This window comes from Xenopus tropicalis, chromosome 9 (genome assembly GCF_000004195.4).
Source record: "Xenopus tropicalis strain Nigerian chromosome 9, UCB_Xtro_10.0, whole genome shotgun sequence".
Classification (NCBI taxonomy): Eukaryota; Metazoa; Chordata; class Amphibia; order Anura; family Pipidae; genus Xenopus; species Xenopus tropicalis.
This window is the reverse complement of record NC_030685.2, coordinates 67,987,610-68,007,650: the sequence shown is the minus strand read 5'-3', so window position 1 is coordinate 68,007,650 and position 20,041 is coordinate 67,987,610. Positions and strand designations below refer to the sequence as shown.

Here is a 20,041-nt window from a genome sequence, read left to right as displayed (position 1 = left end):
ATTCCACTGGTTAAACCCAAAGTTTACATATTTTAGGGGAGCAGAAACAAATGGTGTAAAAATGTGGGAAAATGTTAAATCAGGGGAATGTTTAGTGTGTTCCATATTGGTTGGATTACATAAAATGATGTATGATGAGGGAAAACTTAAGATAAGGGTATGTAAAATTGAAGTTTCACTGTAAATGCAAGCAAATCGTGGAAAATAGGAGCCAATCTTAACTACAAAATTAACTGGCACAACAACATCATGCGATGTGGGGGGAATCACCCCTGTATGTATTTAGTAAAATACTGACCCAAAGCTCTAGGGTTTCTACCTTTTCTGGAAAAAACATATCAGCGTTCCTATATTTTAATCTTTCTATTTATAACATTGGAACGAAGCATTGGGCTAGTAGAATACTATCAGGGTGGCACCCCTAGCAAGGACTGACGTTAGTGGCTTTCCTTTGACAGTTTGCAAAACTCTACAAAAATAAACTGGTGTCTCTTTGCCTAATTAGAAATTGCCTGTGTTTCTTACTAAACCCCGCAAAGCCAGAGTTGCTGACATGAGGGTTTTGTTTGCAAATATTCAGGACAACCTACAATGCTAGCGACTACGGCAGTGCCAGTGGGATTGACAGGGAATCATTAAGCAATAATGTATAAATAATGATATTATTATTATTTATCTAGTGCTATAGCTACATACAGTTACAGAATTTACAGAATAAGGGTAAGAACCCATGGAGCAGTTTAGTCGCCCACCGATAGATCTCTGCTATCACAGGTGATTAACTGCTCCCAAATGGCTCCTATTGTTTCCGATAGAAAGCCCTTTGCATCACTTCGGTAATCCTCCTTCAGGCAACTTCGTGCATCTTCGGAAAACGAAGCAATGTAAAGGTTTTTCTACCGGTGAATCCTATTGTTGCTGGTGAAAAGCTCTGTGGGTTAAGTTTCAAGTTTATTGTCATATACAAATAACAATGAAGCATCATTACTGTAATTAAATTTTTTTGACCCGTGTTCCTCCGAACTTTACATAGACAAAAAAAAAAAAAAAATACAAATATTAAATATAATAAAAGTGTTACTCTAAGGGGTTACAAATACAAGATACCCTTGTCACTGGCAGCAGTTCCAGAAGATCCAAGATAAGTCTACATCCTGAATGAAGGCAAATATTACTGAAGTTAAACCATACCACACTGAGTCTGAGCAGGGTGTTAACCAAAATGTAGAGACATCTAGGTTACGTTTGTAATTGCAAACAAAAAGTCCCCTTTGAATTTGGGGAATAGGGAGTCAAGGTTCATGGGTTGCTAGACATGGCTGCAACCTTTGCAGCTGATGTTACATTACTCATTAAGGTAATTACGTCAATCTAACATCTACTATAAGCTAAAAAATCATGAAAAAGGGGCAATAGTGTTCCATCAGATGAAATAGGTTATTCCACTTCAGGACTGGACAGGAGATATGCATTTGTAAATAGTAAGAAAATAAGAAAACGGCATTGCTGTTTGAATTTTTATTTTGTTCCTGACCCAAAATTATTATACTAACAAATCAAGTATCCTTTCCCCGCACAGTGTGCCTGTAGCAATGACATAAAGCAATCATATCAGACTGCCAACTGTTCTTAACTGTAAAAACTAACTAAATGGCCATCCCCTGGGTTAGGATTCCTTCTACCTCCCTGTATATCATAGGGGGTAAGACATTCCCTGCACTATTTTTGAATATAACTTTGCCTAATTTCATAGACTGTGCTTGGTTTTGACTATGTCCCTGCAATTTAAAACTCACTATCTAGTTAATGAAAAGGAGTGGGTAAACACAATTTTATTAACATGGAAAACAAAATGTGTAAAACCCTGATGTCCTGTATATTTATCTGGTTTGACAGGGGTCTAGGGACTTCATTGTCTTTTATAAGGTTTTATTTATACAAATACAGTGTTAAAAGGAAATAAAAGAAATTGAAAAATAGTGGCTGGCGGAAGGATGGGTTAAGGGGAAGGGGATACTGTTTCTGTGTAATCTACTTTGTTTAAAGAAATACTTGTTGTTGTCTAACTTTGTTATTGTTTCTTAACTATAGATTGGTACCACATTTTCTTAATTTGCCTGGACACAATTTATTAAGGTACAGGGGTTTATAATTAATAAACAATATAGTTTATTGAAGTTTCCATTTTATTTTTTTTATTTGCAATACTTAAGCTTTTAGAGAAAACTCATGCTTCAAATGACTGATGATGTCACAATGCTTGTGAGTGAGTGTGATTGTCTACAGCTGCATAACTGCCGAAGCCAAGTTGTGATGTCACAATGACAGTCACCCAGATGTTGAAGGAACACAGCAGCCTAACTTCAGAACAGTTCATGCTTTAAGAGGAGATGGATGTTCGACACATTGTTTTTATATTTTTCTTTATATATTTATTTTTATCTATTCAAAAAACTCAAGGCTTCCTGGACTGTGATACAAGCTTCTTTCCCATGTTATATGATGATATGCAGAAGATAATTCCAAATAATGTCCCAATGAAGAATGAATTTATTAGCAGGAACCTTGAAATAATTCAGAAGATTTATAACCTTAATTTCAGACACAAAACTACACGGATCATTGGTAAGAAAACAAAGCAAATATTTAATACATATTATGTGTATCTTCATGAATACTGTTAATAGGGCATATTTAACAGCACTGTAGATTATCAGCAAGGCTTACACACCAATACTAACAAACTAAAATTAATAGGCAATAAATATGAGAAACACTGATAGAATAGATCGAATGATTGCTTTGACACATGTCAACATACTGGTGGTTATTCGGTCAAATTATACACTGTGGTTTTACTGCAAATGAAGATTTCCATTACATACATAGTACTGAATATTGAGGGCAACATTGCAAGAGTTTATATGACAAAAAGTACTGAAGTATTAAGGGGATTGGAAAAGGAATTTAGGATAGAATTTGTGGTTAAATGGATATTGTTTAAAGATACTGTAGATTATATTTTGAATTTTATATAGGATGCATAGGGTGGCAGTAAAAGATAATTGAAAGATAAATTATTGTTGGTTTAAATTGTTGGTTTAAAAAAATGGTTTAAAGATAATGATTAACAAATGATATAATTGAGTCTGGTGGCAGCATTTTGGATTCGGTAGAGATAAAATGCAAGAAAGGGTCAGATTGACAAGGCTCAAGTTATAGTCATCTAAAGTGGATTCGTATTATAGTGTTGCCTAAGAAAGGGGAATAACTTGCAAAAACATTTAAGATATTTGTAATATATTGAATGCGGAGTGTGAAGGAAAGAAGAATTTAAAATACTCTAAACTAGAATTAACTAGAAGTTTTTACACCGATACAGAGGGAAAGTACTAGAATATATACAATATTTCTTCAGATACATTTAAGCTAGCAATATGCAGGCAAGAGACTGTAGCAAAAAACTAAGAGAGGGTCAGGGCAAGGGAAATACTGTGTACTGGAATATTTTTAGAAGAATTGTAGTTCTGAAAGTCAAAGGTGTGCATGTACACATGATTTAGTACTGTCCTGCCCACGGATTATCATGCATTTTTGCATCAGATGATCCAGGTAGCAATGTCTATTAATACTACTCCCTACTGCACGGCAACTTTCAATATTTTGAAGGGAAGGGCTGATGTCATTATTATGTTGGGTTGAAACTTTAGCTTCTTCTTCCGCTTCTTCTTATTCTTAGTGCCCCCCATTTTCTAAACGCTACTCCTCCTACAGTTTTAGGGGTACAATACCCAAACTCCCCACACTTCTTCGCCCTATAGCGGAGCAGGTTGCTTGTGCTTTTCTAAGCAGTTGTGCCCCCCGTCTTTTTGTGGCGCCGCTCCGAACCCCCCAATTTTCCCATTGACTTTGACAGGGAAGATTTTCAAACTGCTGCCACGCTTACAACTTTGAAGCTACACCCCCCAAACTTGAATAACATAATCATGGGGTCACCCCGAATGAAGCAGCAACATTTGTTGGATGACCCCAAAGTGGGAGAGGCCAACGACAGCCAATCAAATTTTAATCATTGACTTTAATGGGGAAATTGAAACTGCTGCCAATCTTACAGCTTTGAGGCTACGCTCCCCAAACTTGAATCACATAGTCATGGGGTCAGCCTGAATGAAAATAGAATGATTATTGGATTGGTGAACCGCCAATCAGATTTTACCTATCGATTTGGTGGAAATCCAACCTGCTGCCATTCTCACAGTAATAACGCCGGGGGCCCCAAACTTTTTACACTTGGTCACTAGGGGACTGCAGTTTAAGTTTTGAAAAGTGGGCAGAGCCACCAACAGCCAATCAAATTTCACCTATTGATTTTTATTGGTTTGATGCCAGATTTTCCAAACTTTGCAGTCAGTCACTGGGTGACTATGCATTCAGGTTTTTTTGTTTTTGTTTTTTTTTTTTTAAACCCCGCAAAGTGGGAGGGGCCAACAGCAGCCAATCATATTGTACCCATTGACTTTTATGGGGAAATTGAAACTGCTGCCAAACTTACAGCTTTGAGGCTACACTCCCCAAACTTGAATCACACCGTCATGGGCTCAGCCTGAATGAAAATATGATGATTGTTGGATGGCCAAAAGTGGGCGGAGATGTGAACAGCCAATCAGATTTTACCTATTGACTTGGCAGAAATCCAACCTGCTGCCATTCTCACAGTAATAACGCCGGGGTCCCCAAACTTTGCAGAGTTAGGCACCAGGTAACTGTGGTTCAAGGTAAGAAAAAGTGGGCGGAGCCACCAACAGCCAATCAGAGTTTACCTATTGACTTTCAATGGGGAAATTCAATCTGCTGCCATTCTCACAGAATTAACACCAGGGTCCCCAAACTTTTCACAGTTGGTCACTAGGGGACTGCAATTTTAGTTTTGAAAAGTGGGCGGAGCCACCAACAACCAATCAGATTTCACCTATTGATTTTTATTGGTTTGTTGCCAGGCTTCCCAAACTTTGCATAGTCAGACACTGGGTGACTACGCATTTAAGGTTTTTTGTATTTTTGTAAGTGGGTGGAGCCACCAACAGCCAATAAGATTTTACCTATTGACTCTAAATGGGGAAATTCAACCTGCTGCCATTCTGAAGTTATTAACACCAGGGTCCCCAAACTTTTCACAGTTGGTCACTAGAGGACTACAGTTTTAGTTTTGAAAAAGTGGGCGGGGCCACCAACAGCCAATCAGATTTCACCTATTGAATTTTATTGGTTTGATGCCAGAGTTTGCAAACTTTGCACAGTCAGTCACTGCGTAACTTTGTACTCAAGGTTAGAAAAAGTGGGCGGGGCCGCCAAAAGCCAATCACATTTCTTTCATTGTTTTCAGTGGGTTTATATTTAAAATGTTGCTTTGCTCACACTATTTATGTCAGGGTTCCCAAACAAGTGGGAGGAGCCACCAACGGCCAATCCATTTCCACCCATTGATTTCATTGGTTTATATTTAAACTGATGCCATTATTTAAATATTAATTCCAGGTTTGTTAAAGTTTCCATAGTTAGTCACTGGGTATTTGCCATTCAAAGTTAGAAAAAACAATAACATTTCACCTATTTACTTTCAATGATGAAGTGTAAAATGCTGTCAGCCTCACAATGAATGCCTGAGTCCCCAAAATTTGCGAAGTTGGTCACTGGGGGGGGCTGCAGTTCAAAAATAGGAAAAGTAGGTTGGGCCACTAACAGCCAATCAGATTTCATCCATTGAATTTTATTGGTTTAAATTTAAAATGCTGTCATTCTCAAACTATTTATGCCAGGGTACCCACTGTTTGTCACTGGGTGACTTCAACTCAAGGTTAGAAAAAGTGGGCGGAACCACCAATCACAATTCACCTATTGACTTTTATTGGTTTAATTGCTGCTGTTCTTTAACTATTAATCCTAGGGTCCATAAACTTCGCAGAGTTAGTCACTGGGTAACTGCAGTTCCAGGTTAGAAAAAGGGGGTGGAGCCACCAACCGCCAATCAGATGTCGTTGACTTTCAGTGGGGAAATTTAAGTTGCTGCCATGCAGACACTATTAAAACCAGGGTCCCCAAACTTTGCGCAGTGGTTTTTACTGTATAACTGTGGTCCATGGTCAGAGAAAGTGGGCAGAGCCCATTCAGTGACTTCATGTTTTTCAACCCAACATGAAGTTTGTTCTCAAACTTCCCTTTCTAGTTAATGAATATTGTTTTCTGCTGTTGCTATTTAACAAGTAACATTTGGGGCATGTTCTAGTGTATGGTAAAGTGAGATGGGCTAAGAAGACGTGTTTCTCTAGTTGGAAACAGCAAACTTTTTATTGGTGTCACTGAATTTCATTTCTGTTTTTGTTCATTTTGTGCAGATATGAGGACTTCTATCATAATAAGAAAATTTATCAGAAAAGAAATAACCTCAATGAAATTTGAAGGTAACTAATATTCATGGTTATGAATATATTTGTCTAGTTAATAGTGACACAGCTACATGAGGTACAGATAGACTCTAAATGATACCATTTGCATTTTCTTTACAGATGTAAATATGTTCCGGATTCAAATAACCGAACTGGAACAAGCAACTAAGACAATGATGAAAAAATTCTTGGATGAATTCAGAGTAACAGGTAAATAAATGTTACATATAATGTCATTATAATAATAGTGTGTTTCCTTCCAACATATATAAAGCTAAAGGTGGCCATACACGCACCGATAATATCGGACGAAACCTCGTTTCGTACGATATTCGGTGCGTGTATGGTATGTCGGCGAGTCGACCTATATTGCAGGAAGCTGCTGATATCGGCCGACTCGCCGATCAGACCAGTTTGAAAATTTTGATCGGGCGCCATAGAAGGCGCCTGACCAAAATTCTCCCTTCAGCGCTGAATCGGCAGATGGAGGTAGAAATCCTATTGTTTCTACCTCCTTACCTGCCGATTCAGCCCTGAATGGTCAGCTTAATACAACCCTGGCTCAATATTTAGTAGCTGTGGTATACTGTAAATGAAGATTGCAGGGATTAGTATTAATTAGTGAGGAGCAAAGTAATAAGATAAGGAAGGGAATACCCTTACTTGAATATATCAAAGGTGTCTGCCAGCACAACCAGTTCAGGGAGACAATTCCACAATTGTATAAATTGTTTTAGGACCTTAAAATGTAAAAAGAGAAATACTAACAACATATTGTCTTTTTATTTCCTTTTCAGCTTGCGGGCCTGATTGCAGTAAGTACAAATCTATTTTCTTACTTTGATGGTAACATGGTTAGTATTTAGTGACGTTTTCTTGGATGGTTTACATCTATAGTCTATAATCTAATACAGGATTATAATGTCTCACATTCAAATATAAAAGGATTTATAGCCCCATAAAAATATAAATGCTGCAAAAGTATATTCATTCCCTGGCTTCCCAGCATAATCCTAGCCAGGTTGTCCATCTGACAATCTCTACATTATTTGCTCTAAAAGAAGCCATTATTAGGGGGGTCATCGTCAAACAGAAAATGTAGTCGATATGATGCAATGATTTCCTGTATTTTTGCATTCTGTGAGGGTTGCAGAACATTCTCAAACTAAGTTTAAAATAATGTTTTTGTGTCATTTTATTTTAAAGCTTTAACTGAAGGACCAGTAGTGGACGCATTTACCTGTGATTTGTTCTTGGAGGATCACTGTTACACCGGAGATGTGTGTGGAGGTAACATTCCATTACTTCATGCTATTTTGAATGGAGTGACTTATATTTCCTCTGTTTATTAGTAATAAAATATTTTACTATATTACAAAGAAAAATGATCTCTTTAACATTTAAATATCTAAATGCCTGCACAGAGAGGTTTCTTATTTATATTTTAGTTTCTGTCTCAAGAATAAAATGACATGGCTGTAGTTTTGGTTAATGTTCAACATGTGACATTGTGTGTCTGTGTTTTGATGTCTCATAATTCAAAGGACAATGTTGGGGTGATTAGCAGCTACATTTTACTCAATTTCTTTGCCACTTGGCATTATATTAAAATAGATCTATATATTTAAGTTCAATTTTCTCAGATATCAATTGAGTGCCATTTTCATTTTTTTCCTCCAAAGTTGAAACTTTTCATGAAGCGGAAATACGAGAAATGTACATAGTTATTGGAATTCTTGTGACAGTTGCTCTTTTGGGAATCTCTTTATTGAGGTAAGTCAATTTTCCCTTATTTTCATTTGTTACTTAACAAATCACATATTAATACTCATTTATAAATACAGTAGAACCCCCAATTTACATCCCCTGATTTTAAGTTTTCCTGCTTTTTACACCGTTTTTTTGTGGTCCCACCAATTTTAATGCATTCCTATGGGCTCTATTCCCGGATTTTACATTTGTATTTCCCGCATTTTACACTGTTTTTATCATGCCTCTCCCTAGCAAATCGCTTAGTTTTAAGGTAAAAATACAGCTTACTTTAGGAATTAAAGTTTCCCCCATGTCTTGCGATCACAGGCACCATCTTAGGAAGGTCAGCATCACCACTATCGCCTCATATTTCATACTGCGCATGCGTACCTATACGGGAGCGTACAAAATACCGCGAGAGTTGCACAAGTATGGGGAACAGCTGTACAAGGTGCAGATTTTTAAAAGAGTACAGATTTTTGTTTCAGTGCTGTACAGTATTCTTTTCCGCATCTTATTAATTTATAGTGATATTCAAACTTTTAGTAAACACATGCATTAAATGCAAAATGTTTTACAGTACTGTAAAAAGTTGTTTCAGTACTTCTGCTAAAACCTGTGAAATAACTCAGTAAAGGAACTGTGTTGCAAATAAAAAAATATTCCTGTACTTATTTCCTTTAAATCATTGACATTTATGTGTCCTTAACACATTTCCCTGATTTTACATTTTCCCTGATTTTACATCTTTTTTTCATGGTCCCCTGAAAAACGTAAAATGGGGGTTCTACTGTATGCATTTAATTTTGGGGAGTTTGCCTGGACAACATATAAAAAATGGCTAACCACAACAGAAAGATAACAAACATGCAGCAATGAAAAGAACAAGGCTTTTTCTTTAAGGATAGCATAAAAACATTTATAAAACAGAAAGAAATCATAAGTCAAATACATAATTTTTATTTTTGGTGTTACTGGTCCTTTTTATAATGTTCCAAGGCTAATCTATTCTTTTAAATATTCTCCCAAAAGCTTCACAGTTTATTATTATTGTGCGAAAATAAAGGCATCCTCTGAAAGATGCAAACAACTGGAAAAAGACTTAGAACGGGGAGAAACAAAATCCAAAGAAAATGGCAACAACGGAGGAAAGAAGTAAAAAGCTACATTAGAAATGGAATCAGAAACAAAAGGAAGTGAATGTAAAGAATCAAAAACAGAAGGAAGTGAGAGTGAAGAATGAGAAACACAAGATGAGAGCTCAAAGTAGAAACCTTGATGTACAAGGCAAGATCTGACTCTCCCCTCCGTTGATTTATTGGAAGTGAGAGTGAAGAATCAGAAACACAAGATGAGAACTCAAAGTAGAAACAAGATCTGACTCTCCCCTCCGTTGATTTATTGGGAGTGAGAGTAAAGAATCAGAAACACAAGATGAGAGCTCAAAGTAGAAACCTTGATGTACAAGGCAAGATCTGACTCTCCCCTCCGTTGACCAAGGGCTTTCAGCTGGTTGGAAAATCAGAAATGAGAAGTTGGAAAATCCAAATTGTTTTTAGGATTTTACTAAAAACCCAGAAAATCCAGAAAGTTCCGAATTACGGAAAGCCCGTCTCCCATAGACTCCATTTTAATCAAGTAATTCACATTTGTAAAAATGGTTTCCTTTTTCAATGTAATAATAAAACAGTACCTTCACCTTATTGGTGGAAAAACAATCCTATTGGGTTTAATTACTAATCTATTTAATTAATTATTTACTAATTAATAATCTTTTTTGTAGATTTAAGTAAGGAGATCCGAATTACGGAAATACCCCTTATCTGGAAAACATTCTAGATAATGGGTCCCATACCTGTATTTATATAGCATTGACACAGTTACACAATACTTTACAGAGATTATACATAATTCACATAGTTGCTGCCCCAGGGGAGTTTACAATTTAAGGCCCTTTTCACATTCATAGTAGGAATGTGAAATATTCAATTCACTAAGCATTGGGCTAATAGAATACTATAAAGATGGCACCCCTAGCAAGGTTGAAGCCATTTGCTCTGCTTTTACAGTTTGCAGAAAGGTACAAAAATGAACTGGTGTCTCTTTACTTAAAGGGGAAGGAAAGGCTAAGTCACTTGGGGGTGCCAAAATGTTAGGTACCCCCAAGTGACTTAGATCGCTTACCTTGTACCCCGGCTGGTGCCCCTGTTAGGAGAAAACAGCACCAGCCCGGGGTACCAGTAGCGATGCGCTTCCTCCTTCCTTTTTATTCTGCCGGCGAAATCCGTCGGCTGGCGCATGCGCAGTAGAGTAAAAAGCCGACTTTCTTGTTTAAGTTCCGCTTTTCACTCTACTGCGCATGCACGCGCAAGCGAAAAGGAAGTAGGAAGCGCTCGCTGCTACCCCGGGCTGGTGCTGTTCTCTCCGTACAGGGGCACCAGCCCGGGGTAAAAGGTAAGTGATCTAAGTCACTTGGGGATGCCTAACATTTTGGCACCCCCAAGTGACTTAGCCTTTCCTTCTCCTTTAATGAGAAATTATCTATATTAGATAATATAGTTAGAGCTAGCTATTTTTTAAAAAATCATTAAAACAGGGGTCATTTTTACAAACCCCCCCTCAAACAGATAAATACTTTGCCTTATGCAGAACTGGTAATTCATAAACCACATGACAGATTGGTTGTCCAGTCAACTAAGGCATGTGTCTATGCTTTAAAGAAGAAGGAACGGTAAAATCACTGGGGGGTACCAAAATGTTAGGCACCCCCCAATGATTGTAATCAGTTACCTTATACCCCGGGCTGGTGCTCATGTAAAAGGAGAAAACTGAACCAGCCTGGGGTAGAAGCGAGCGAGGCTCTTCTGTTTATCTTCATTCTTCCAAATTCTGGGGCTGGCACATATGCAGTAGAGTAAGAATGGTGACTTTCCTGTCAAAGTTGGGCTTTTTACTCTACTGCACAAACACAAGCGGCGCAAAGACAGAAGAAGGAAGAGGGTCGGTGTCTTGCAGCTACACGGGGTAATTTTCTCCACCAGTCTGGGGTTTCAGCTAAGCACCGCCCCCCCCTAGTGTTTGTACCTTTCCTTCACCTTTAAAGTGATATTAAAAGTATGGCTCTCTTTAAACCTATTACTGTGCTTATAAAGCACAAAGGGGCCGATTCACTAAAGGTCGTTAACGCTTATCGCATATTTTTTGTGTTAAAAAGAGTGTGATAATTAAGTACCAATACATCAAAATCATTTCTCATGCGTTACTACTCATATCGCATGGGCAAAAAAAATGCATTATCGCAAAGCGTTATTTCCATCGCATTGCGGTAATTATCTAATAGAAATAATACTAATGCATGATTTACAAACACATATGAGGGTTGATTCACTAAGGTGCGTTAAAACGAGCGCTATTTATAGCATGTGGTAAAAAAATTTCGCGTCTTAACGCACGATTCACTAAAAGGATATTTGCGTTAATTTGGACGCAATGCTGTTTGCGCTATTTAAGTCGCGAAGACTATTTTCGTGCGGTATTTGACGCAACTCGCGCTAATTAACGCAGCGTGCTATTTGTCGCGCGTGCTAATTAACGCACATGCGCTACTTATCGTACGCACGCCATATTAGCCATACACACCATTACATTCGGAAAACTACTTTTTTTTGAAAATGACCATTTCCCTGTATCACTCTGGGGCCAACACAGACTTGAATAAATCCCACTGCAAAGTTCATATTGTGTTGCCAAAAGCTCAAGAACTGTACTTTTCTAGAATTACCGCCTGCCCCAAGTAGATGTAAATTTTCGCATAGACTAATGCGATATTTAACGCGTCTAAGGGGCACATTTACTAACCCACGAACGGGCCGAATGCGTCCGATTGCGTGTTTTTCGTAATGATCGGTAATTTTGCGATTTTTTTCTGCGTCTTTACGATTTTTGCGTGAAAACGCGAGTTTTTCAGCGTCTTTACGATTTTTGCGTAAAAACGCGAGTTTTTCGTAGCCATTACGAAAGTTGCGCAAAGTCGCGATTTTTTCGTAGCGTTAAAACTTGCGCGAAACGTCGAGCCTTTTAAGTTTTAACGCTACGAAAAAGGCGCAACTTTGCGTGCAAGTGTTAACGCTACGGAAAAATCGCGACTTTGCGCAACTTTCGTAATGGCTACGAAAAACTCGCGTTTTTACGCAAAAATCGTAAAGACGCCGAAAAACTCGCGTTTTTACGCAAAAATCGTAAAGACGCCGAAAAAATCGCAAAAAATACGAAAAAGTCGCAAAATGTTCGTTTCCAATCGGAATTTTTCCAATTCGGATTCGAAATCGTGTCTTAGTAAATCAGCCCCTAAGTGTTTGTGAATCATGCGTTAGTGTTATTTCTGCGCAAGAATTAACGCAATGCAGTAAAATTAACACATGCGGTTGCGCGCTATTTAACGCACGCGATATGCGACTTACGCTATTTAGCGCATGTGATAATAATTTTTGCGTCAATTTTAACGCAAAAAAGCATGCGATAAGCCTTATCGCACTTTAGTAAATCAACCCTATGAAGTGTTAAACGCGGTAATCTGTGCTAATATTAACACCTACTTGGAGTAGGCGGTATTTAAAAAACATTGCGGTTTGTGAGTGTTTGACAAGATGGAGTTTGCAGTCAGATTTTTGTTGGCTTGTGAAGAAGAGGATCAAGTATGTGATTGCCCTAGAGTTTTCAGGGAAATGGTGATTTTCATAACGTTAGTTTTCAGAAAGTAATGGTTACGCGCGTAATAGTGTGTGCTAATATTGCGTGCTACAAAATAACGCATAAATATATTGCATGGTTTAAAATATCGCTTAAAAATCTGTCATCGCCAGATAAATAACGACAATAACATCGCTTCTTAATGCAGACAAGTGTCCTTTTAGTGAATCGATCGTTAACTCGCAAAAAATAAGAGGTGATAATATTTTTAACGCATGCTATAAATATTACTCGTTTTTTCGGACTTTAGTGAATCAGCCCCAAAGAGTCAGATTTTGGCAGTATTTTCTATTACTTGTGGTTTTGATATTTATTTTGTTAGCCCAATAAATAAAATCCTGAAAGTATTAGAGATGAATAAAATATGAGTTGCTCAACATGGCCATAAAAGGTGATTAACCAATAGTTATATAATTACTATAATGAAAGGCAATATTTATTTGTCATCATGCCAACACTAAGATTAAAACCCAAAGCAGCACCAATTCGCAGGAAGGGGCCCCACCCTGACATCTTTCAGTGTGCAATTATACAAATCACCATACTATTCAAAATAGCGCAATGTACAGACTTAACCCGTGTGATTGTTAGACATATTATGAAGGCTATACATTGTTTAATCAATGTTAAAAAGTAAGCAGGGCCATCCTTGTGTTTCCTATAAAGATAACTTTCTCATAAAGAGTGCAGATATATTACGCTCCTCTAATGGAGTAAAGGACTTTGGCTATAATGGGAATATCCTATTTCCATAGGGTTCATTACATGCCTGTAATAGGAATGTAATAGGAGTTCTGTCTTTTCTTTATAATGTGATTTAAACTGCACTATAATCCTGTATATGTAGCGATGTCTCTTCTGAATAATGTGATTTAAACAGCACACTAATCATGTATATGGAGCGCTGTCTTTTCTTCATAATGTGATTCAATCAGCACTCTAATCATGTATATGGAGCGCTGTCTCTTCTGAATAATGTGATTTAAACGGTACTGTAATCATGTATATGGAGTGCTGTCTATTCTGAATAATGTGAATGAAGTGGCACTCTAATCATGTATATGGAGCGCTGTCTCTTCTGAATAATGTGATTAACACAGCACTCTAATTGTGTATTATGAGCGCTGTCTCTTCTGAAAAATGTGACTGAAGTGGCACTCTAATCATGTATATGGAGCGCTGTCTCTTCTGAATAATGTGATTAACACAGCACTCTAATTGTGTATTATGAGCGCTGTCTCTTCTGAAAAATGTGATTGAAGTGGCACTCTAATCATGTATATGGAGCGCTGTCTTTTCTGAATAATGTGATTTAAACGGCACACTAATCATGTATATGGAGCACTGTCTCTTCTGAATAATGTGATTTAAACGGCACTGTAATCATGTATATGGAGTGCTGTCTATTCTGAATAATGTGAATGAAGTGGCACTCTAATCATGTATATAGAGCGCTGTCTCTTCTGAATAATGTGATTAACACAACACTCTAATTGTGTATTATGAGTGCTGTCTCTTCTGAAAAATGTGATTGAAGTGGCACTCTAATCATGTATATGGAGCGCTGTCTTTTCTGAATAATGTGATTTAAACAGCACTCTAATCATGTACAGTATATGGAGCGCTGTGATAACAGGGGTGTGGTTTTAAAAAGGGGAGTGAGTGGTCAAAAGTGGCTTCCATTAGCAGTCCTCCACTATGTATGTGTAACACTTGTTTGGCTATGATATGGCAAAACCCAGGCTAGTGATAGGTATAGAGCATGTGTTACATGCGACCTTAATGCACAGGAGTGGGCCTCCGCTATATGGGAGGTATTAATGGAGCTGAGGGTGTAGTTAAACTACAACTAGATAGAGCTTGTGTGGTGCAGATAGAATAATGGACGCCATAAAGGTTCTTGCTCATGAACTATAGTACAAGTTTATTGGACAAGGCACAACTCAATAGTGCAGCAGGGATTATACTCACAGACACAGCAGATTGGATGGTCACAGTAAATAACAGCAGATGTGACACTTTAGGAACAGTATAACCCACTTGAAAGGATATGGAGAGTATTAGCTGTATACCAGGGATGGATGCCCTTTACTGGAACGGATCCCCTCCAGCCGACTATGGTTCAGGGTAAGGTACTGCCTGAATCCTGCATCTTAACTGTGGTCCCTACAGCAAGGCATACAAAGCCTGGGTTAGACTAAACCCTTACAGTCTCCTTTGATGGGGCTAGTGCTGCCCTTACTAAATAAGCTGACTATGCTCACCACTCCTAGAGGGTGCTATTACATATAACTGACTGTGCTGGCTTGATCTCATTCATGGGGCCCTGTCCCCGACTTACAAACTGGCAGGTTCTCCTTACTGGGGCCGAATGCCTCAGGCTCAGTGATGTGCAGCCTTAGGACAACAGCAGCCAAAGAGGAAGACACTTCCTTGTGCAAGACACTATATAGTCTGCCAAGGGGAGTGGTCAACCTGGCTAAACCTATAGGGGGTAGCCTAATAACTGTAATCTGAGTGTAGAGGGCTCTGTCCTATAACAGCACAGATAAGGAAAAGATAAGGGATAACACCATAGGGAGTTTAACCCTATGGGTCCCTACTAATGTGCTAGAGAAATTTCAGCCCTCTGCACCACAGAAGTTGGACAGCACTGGTATAGAGCAATCCCAGCACTTCTCTCAAACAATGCCTATACAGTGCTAGCAAATGTATGGTTTCTATGGACTTTAATGGGAGTTTTCTGCTGAACCTTCTGTGTTGGATGTTGTCATGCCAGCAGTATTGCCCTGGCATTGTAAAGGGTTAAACCTGGCAACATTTTGCTTTGTGTCCACAAAAGGCCCTTAATTAATTAAATATGCAACAAGGGACTGTGGAAGGTGACAAACTTATCTGGGTTAATCAGACCATTTGAAGCCAGCCATTTGGGGCAGGAAGTTGGGGCCGTTGCTTTCTTTGATCTGTTAATCAAAGAAAGGAAATTGTGGACCCAAGAACAGCAGGAGGGAGCAGCTAGGAGAAAATATGGATTATAGAATAGGGGTCCATATCTCCTTTGCTTTAGGGTTCACATCCTCATAAATCCTATATTGGTTATGAGGAGGTCCCATGCTTTCTTATGATACCAAACAGGGAACTGCCTAGACCCACCAGTTAGGGGGACTGGGACATTAGACACCCCTCATGTTTGGTATCATTCTGATCGCCCACATATGGGTTAAAGCAAGCCCATATTTTCATAATAATATTGGGTACTGGCAATAATATGACAGAAACTGGCCTGAGAATTGCAGCTCTCTACAGGGGTCCCAAGGGACAAGTTCCTGGGCGCTCCACCCACGTGCCATGGGCCACAGACCCAGGTACTCTTTAGCTCATATTTTGGAGGTCCCAATTCTGTTGGGGTGTGGGCTGAGGTTTTCAAACTCTTACCTCCAGGAGAACACTTGGAAATTCCTTACTCGGTAACGTACATAGGGTTTCTCTGTGTTTTATTCCCTTTTATTTTATTTACTGTTTGTATGTATATGTCACTTTTTGTAAAATCCTTTTAAATGCACGGTTTACCCTTGTAATATTAAATATAAAATTTAATAAGTTATGTCCTTTGGCTCTAAGACTCACGTACCTTGTATAAATACTCGAATATATTAACTGCTTGGCTGTATGAGTATTGAGTGGGGGGGGGGCAAGTTGTCTGTATAAAGGCTAATTAACTAGTTGACTGCTAGCAGGAGTGTGTTTGACTGTAATTTAACCCTTTGGCTGCTAGAGTGCTTGTTGAATTAGTGAAAACTAACCTTAAGAACAGTAAGAGGAAGTGTGTGATACATTTGTGTATTAGGTTTCTATCGCCTGTTAATGATAGATGGTGGCAGCGAATAGTTATTAGGGGCGGTGGTGTGTTTGGGGGTGCCTGATGTTAGTCTAACCTGTGTGAAAGGTGACTGAGTGTAACCCCTTGTTTCCCCGTCCCGGTGTCATGTGCGTCTGAGAGTGGCGTGTTGGTGATAGATGGCACTAAAAAAGCACTGCCAAAAATCTAATACTCAAGGCTCAGCAAACAAACATACTTTATACTCCATGTTGAACCTCAAAAAACTTTAAAGGGTGTCAATTCTGTTTAAGAATTCAGCCAAATCTGTGTCTTGTAAAATGTCCTTTGATTTGAAAGAAAAGCCAATTCAATTCTGTATTTGGCACAGCCCTGTTACAGCTACATTGGCAAAAACGTTGAAGCTTTGTGTAAAATGTTAATTAATAGAAAATGGAATTATTTACTATTCATTTAAAATTAATTTAAAATGGTTCAAAGACAACATATCAAGGGTTGAAATTAAGAAATTGTATTATATATGTTCATATTTAACTTGATGCAACAAATTAAATAAAGGCACCATTAATGTTAAATGATATATACAGGTTTTGGAGCAAAATATGCTGCCATTCAGACAAAGTCTTTTTCAGGGAAGGCCTTGTTTATTTCAGCAACGCAATGCAAAAGCATCCTGCATGTACGACAACAGCATGGCTCTGTAGTAAAAGCATCTGGTGCTAAAATGGACCCCCACTGAAGCCATTTGGTGCAATATGGAACTAAAAATATGACACAGTAGGCTGCTGAGCAGCTATCCTAAATCCAGCAAAAGTGGGACAACATTTACAGTGTTGTTAAAAGATGTAGTAATTAAACACAGTGGGGAAACATGCCCCTGTCCCAACTTTTTTGTTGGTATCAAATTCAAAATGAGCATATATTTTTCAGAAAACTATAAAATGTCTTAGTTTCAACATTAGATATGCTGTCTGTACTATTAAATATGGGGTCTAAATTATTTCCACATCATTGCATTCTGTCTTTGGCTGCATACTGGTTTAGAAAAACAAGCAGCCTTCACTACTGTTTAATCTAGCCCTCTTTTGCTACAGGGTGGGAACTGGGCCTTGTTTGGCCCTGCAGGAGTCCTGCGTCTCCGCTGCTAAAGTGCAGGTACAACAGCATTGTGTGCCCCCACCCAGAGCCGGGAGGAAATCATTTATATTATTCCTTCTTATTCCTAACTGAATCATTATGAAAAGTGATTGAATTAAGTGACGGGTTTATTGGGAGTAAGGATGCAAACTGTTTAGCACATATGGTCAGGCAGCCAGGAGAGCCGTTACACAGGAATAGGATTTGTTTGCTCATTGCAGCTTGGAGCCCTTACTAAAGTGGAGTTTCTTCAGAGTCCTGAGAACTCCCCTTGGCTTTCTGTGCCCTGAAAAGAGCACACTTTCATCTTCAGAACCTGACAAGGACCCCCTTTTTCCCACACCCTGAAAAGACCACACTTTGCTGCCACAGAGCTTCCTTATTTACTTGCCACACACACACTGAGGCCTTTTCCTCTCTCTCTCCCTACAGGGTTTCCTTCCCTCCTGCACAGCTCACAGGGGTGGGGACGCCTCCCTCTCCCTTCACAGAAGCTTCCAGTCACTATAGCAGCCATATCAAGTTCAGACTGGTGTTTTGGTCACCATGTGTAGCATTTTCTGTACTTTATTGCAATGTGAACGTAATTTTAAATAATAAGTTAACCCCTCATACGCTGCTATGTTTTTAATTTAGAAACATAGCAGCCCTTTGAGTTTTACCAACATCATTGTGCCCTCTGTGCCTTTCACGATTTGACATGTCTGCACTACAGCAACCCGACAGAGCAAACAGTGCTGCCAACAAAGAGATGTTTATGTTTACTGGGCATTTATATTAAAATTGCCTTAATGTAGTATCCCATAGCAACCAATCATACATCTGCTGCTATTGTTCTACCTGCAGCAAACTGATCAAATCAAATCTGTTTGCTTATGGATTAGTACAGCTTTAATGCACAAGGGCAATTTTCCCACTTTTGGTAAATGAAGCACAGAATGATGGTGCACAGTCCTGTGTCTCAGGGAATTCCCCACCTGACGGCTCCAGCATTTACAATAAGCAGAGCGTTTCCTATTCATTCAAATTGGAAGTAACTGAAAATACACAAAGTACCAAAGAAAGCTGATATTTGGCACATACTCTGTGTGATTGTAATTGTACCAGACACAGAATGGCAATCTGTGGGTTCTGGCAAAAGCCAGAAGGGCTGCTGTAAGATGCCATAGACACTCACTATTTATTGGGCTGGTGGGGGCTGTTTGGGCCTCTGTGAACTTGAAATGCTGGGGCCTATTTTGTAAACCAGTCTGAGCCTGAGTTGCAGTATCACATAGCAATTAATAAGCACATTGACTAGACAGTTTATGTAAGTATTTCATTCTTGGCAATACATTACTTAACGTGTTAATTGCATAGCAACTTTTGTTCCCGTGCAACAGGAGTGAGATGATTAACCATCCTTTTAACAACAGGCATGTCAACTTTATTTCAGGAGTCGCACTGTTTTGCCATCCCTCACCCAGTCACCTCTATTAATAGCCCAGTTTCCATCACTTCATTACTGACATTAAAAACCACTGATACAGGCAGCTCAGAGTTTGATGAAGGGCCTGGATGGGGGTGTAACAAGGCATACCAGGTTGACACCTCTATATAGGTATGGGATCCATTATCCAGAATGCTGGGACCTGGGGGTTTCTAGATAAGGTATGGTATTCCAAACTACAGAAGAACCCTTAAGTCTGCTAAAAATCATGTAAACATTAAAGTAATCCCAATAGGATTGCTTTGCCACCAACCAATATGGATTCATATAGCTTAGTTACTATGAGATTGCAACACCCAAAGTATAAGATGCTGACTGATGGGGGTCAACATAACAAAAACACACTTTTGGCAGCTTGGCTCAATTTCCAGGATTGCAAACAAAGTCAAACCTTAAGGATATTAGAGACTACTTTGGAGCTCATTGAACTTCCATATAAAAAAAACTGTAGATTTGTGCCTTTAAATAGCCATGGAACTCCTCAGTGACTTCTAATATCCTTTTATTATACAGTGCATTATCTAAAGGTTTGCAGCACATCTGCAAATATTATAAAAAAAAACAAAAAACTTTTTTTTGTTTTGCATAGTTTTGTTCAGATGTGTAAAAAAAAAAGAAATTGCAGCAGGAGCA

At 38.7% G+C, this 20,041-nt stretch overlaps 1 protein-coding gene across 1 annotated transcript; it reads left to right on the top strand.

The window, feature by feature from the left end:
• The first annotated feature begins 6,397 nt into the window (after positions 1–6,397).
• On the top strand, positions 6,398–9,816 carry izumo3 (IZUMO family member 3). Its single transcript, XM_031892981.1, has 6 exons — positions 6,398–6,458; positions 6,564–6,653; positions 7,241–7,258; positions 7,650–7,733; positions 8,126–8,216; positions 9,228–9,816. Exons 1-6 carry the CDS (start codon positions 6,446–6,448, stop codon positions 9,352–9,354), a joined length of 423 nt encoding a protein of 140 aa, XP_031748841.1. The 5' UTR covers positions 6,398–6,445; the 3' UTR covers positions 9,355–9,816.
• Positions 9,817–20,041: the final 10,225 nt, after the last annotated feature.

Excerpts from the sequence above, each read along its gene's own strand:
- izumo3 (XM_031892981.1), top strand. Across the intron at positions 7,734-8,125 it reads CACCGGAGATGTGTGTGGAG|TTGAAACTTTTCATGAAGCG; the intron begins GTAACATTCCAT and ends TTTCCTCCAAAG. Across the intron at positions 8,217-9,227 it reads TTGGGAATCTCTTTATTGAG|CTTCACAGTTTATTATTATT; the intron begins GTAAGTCAATTT and ends TTCTCCCAAAAG.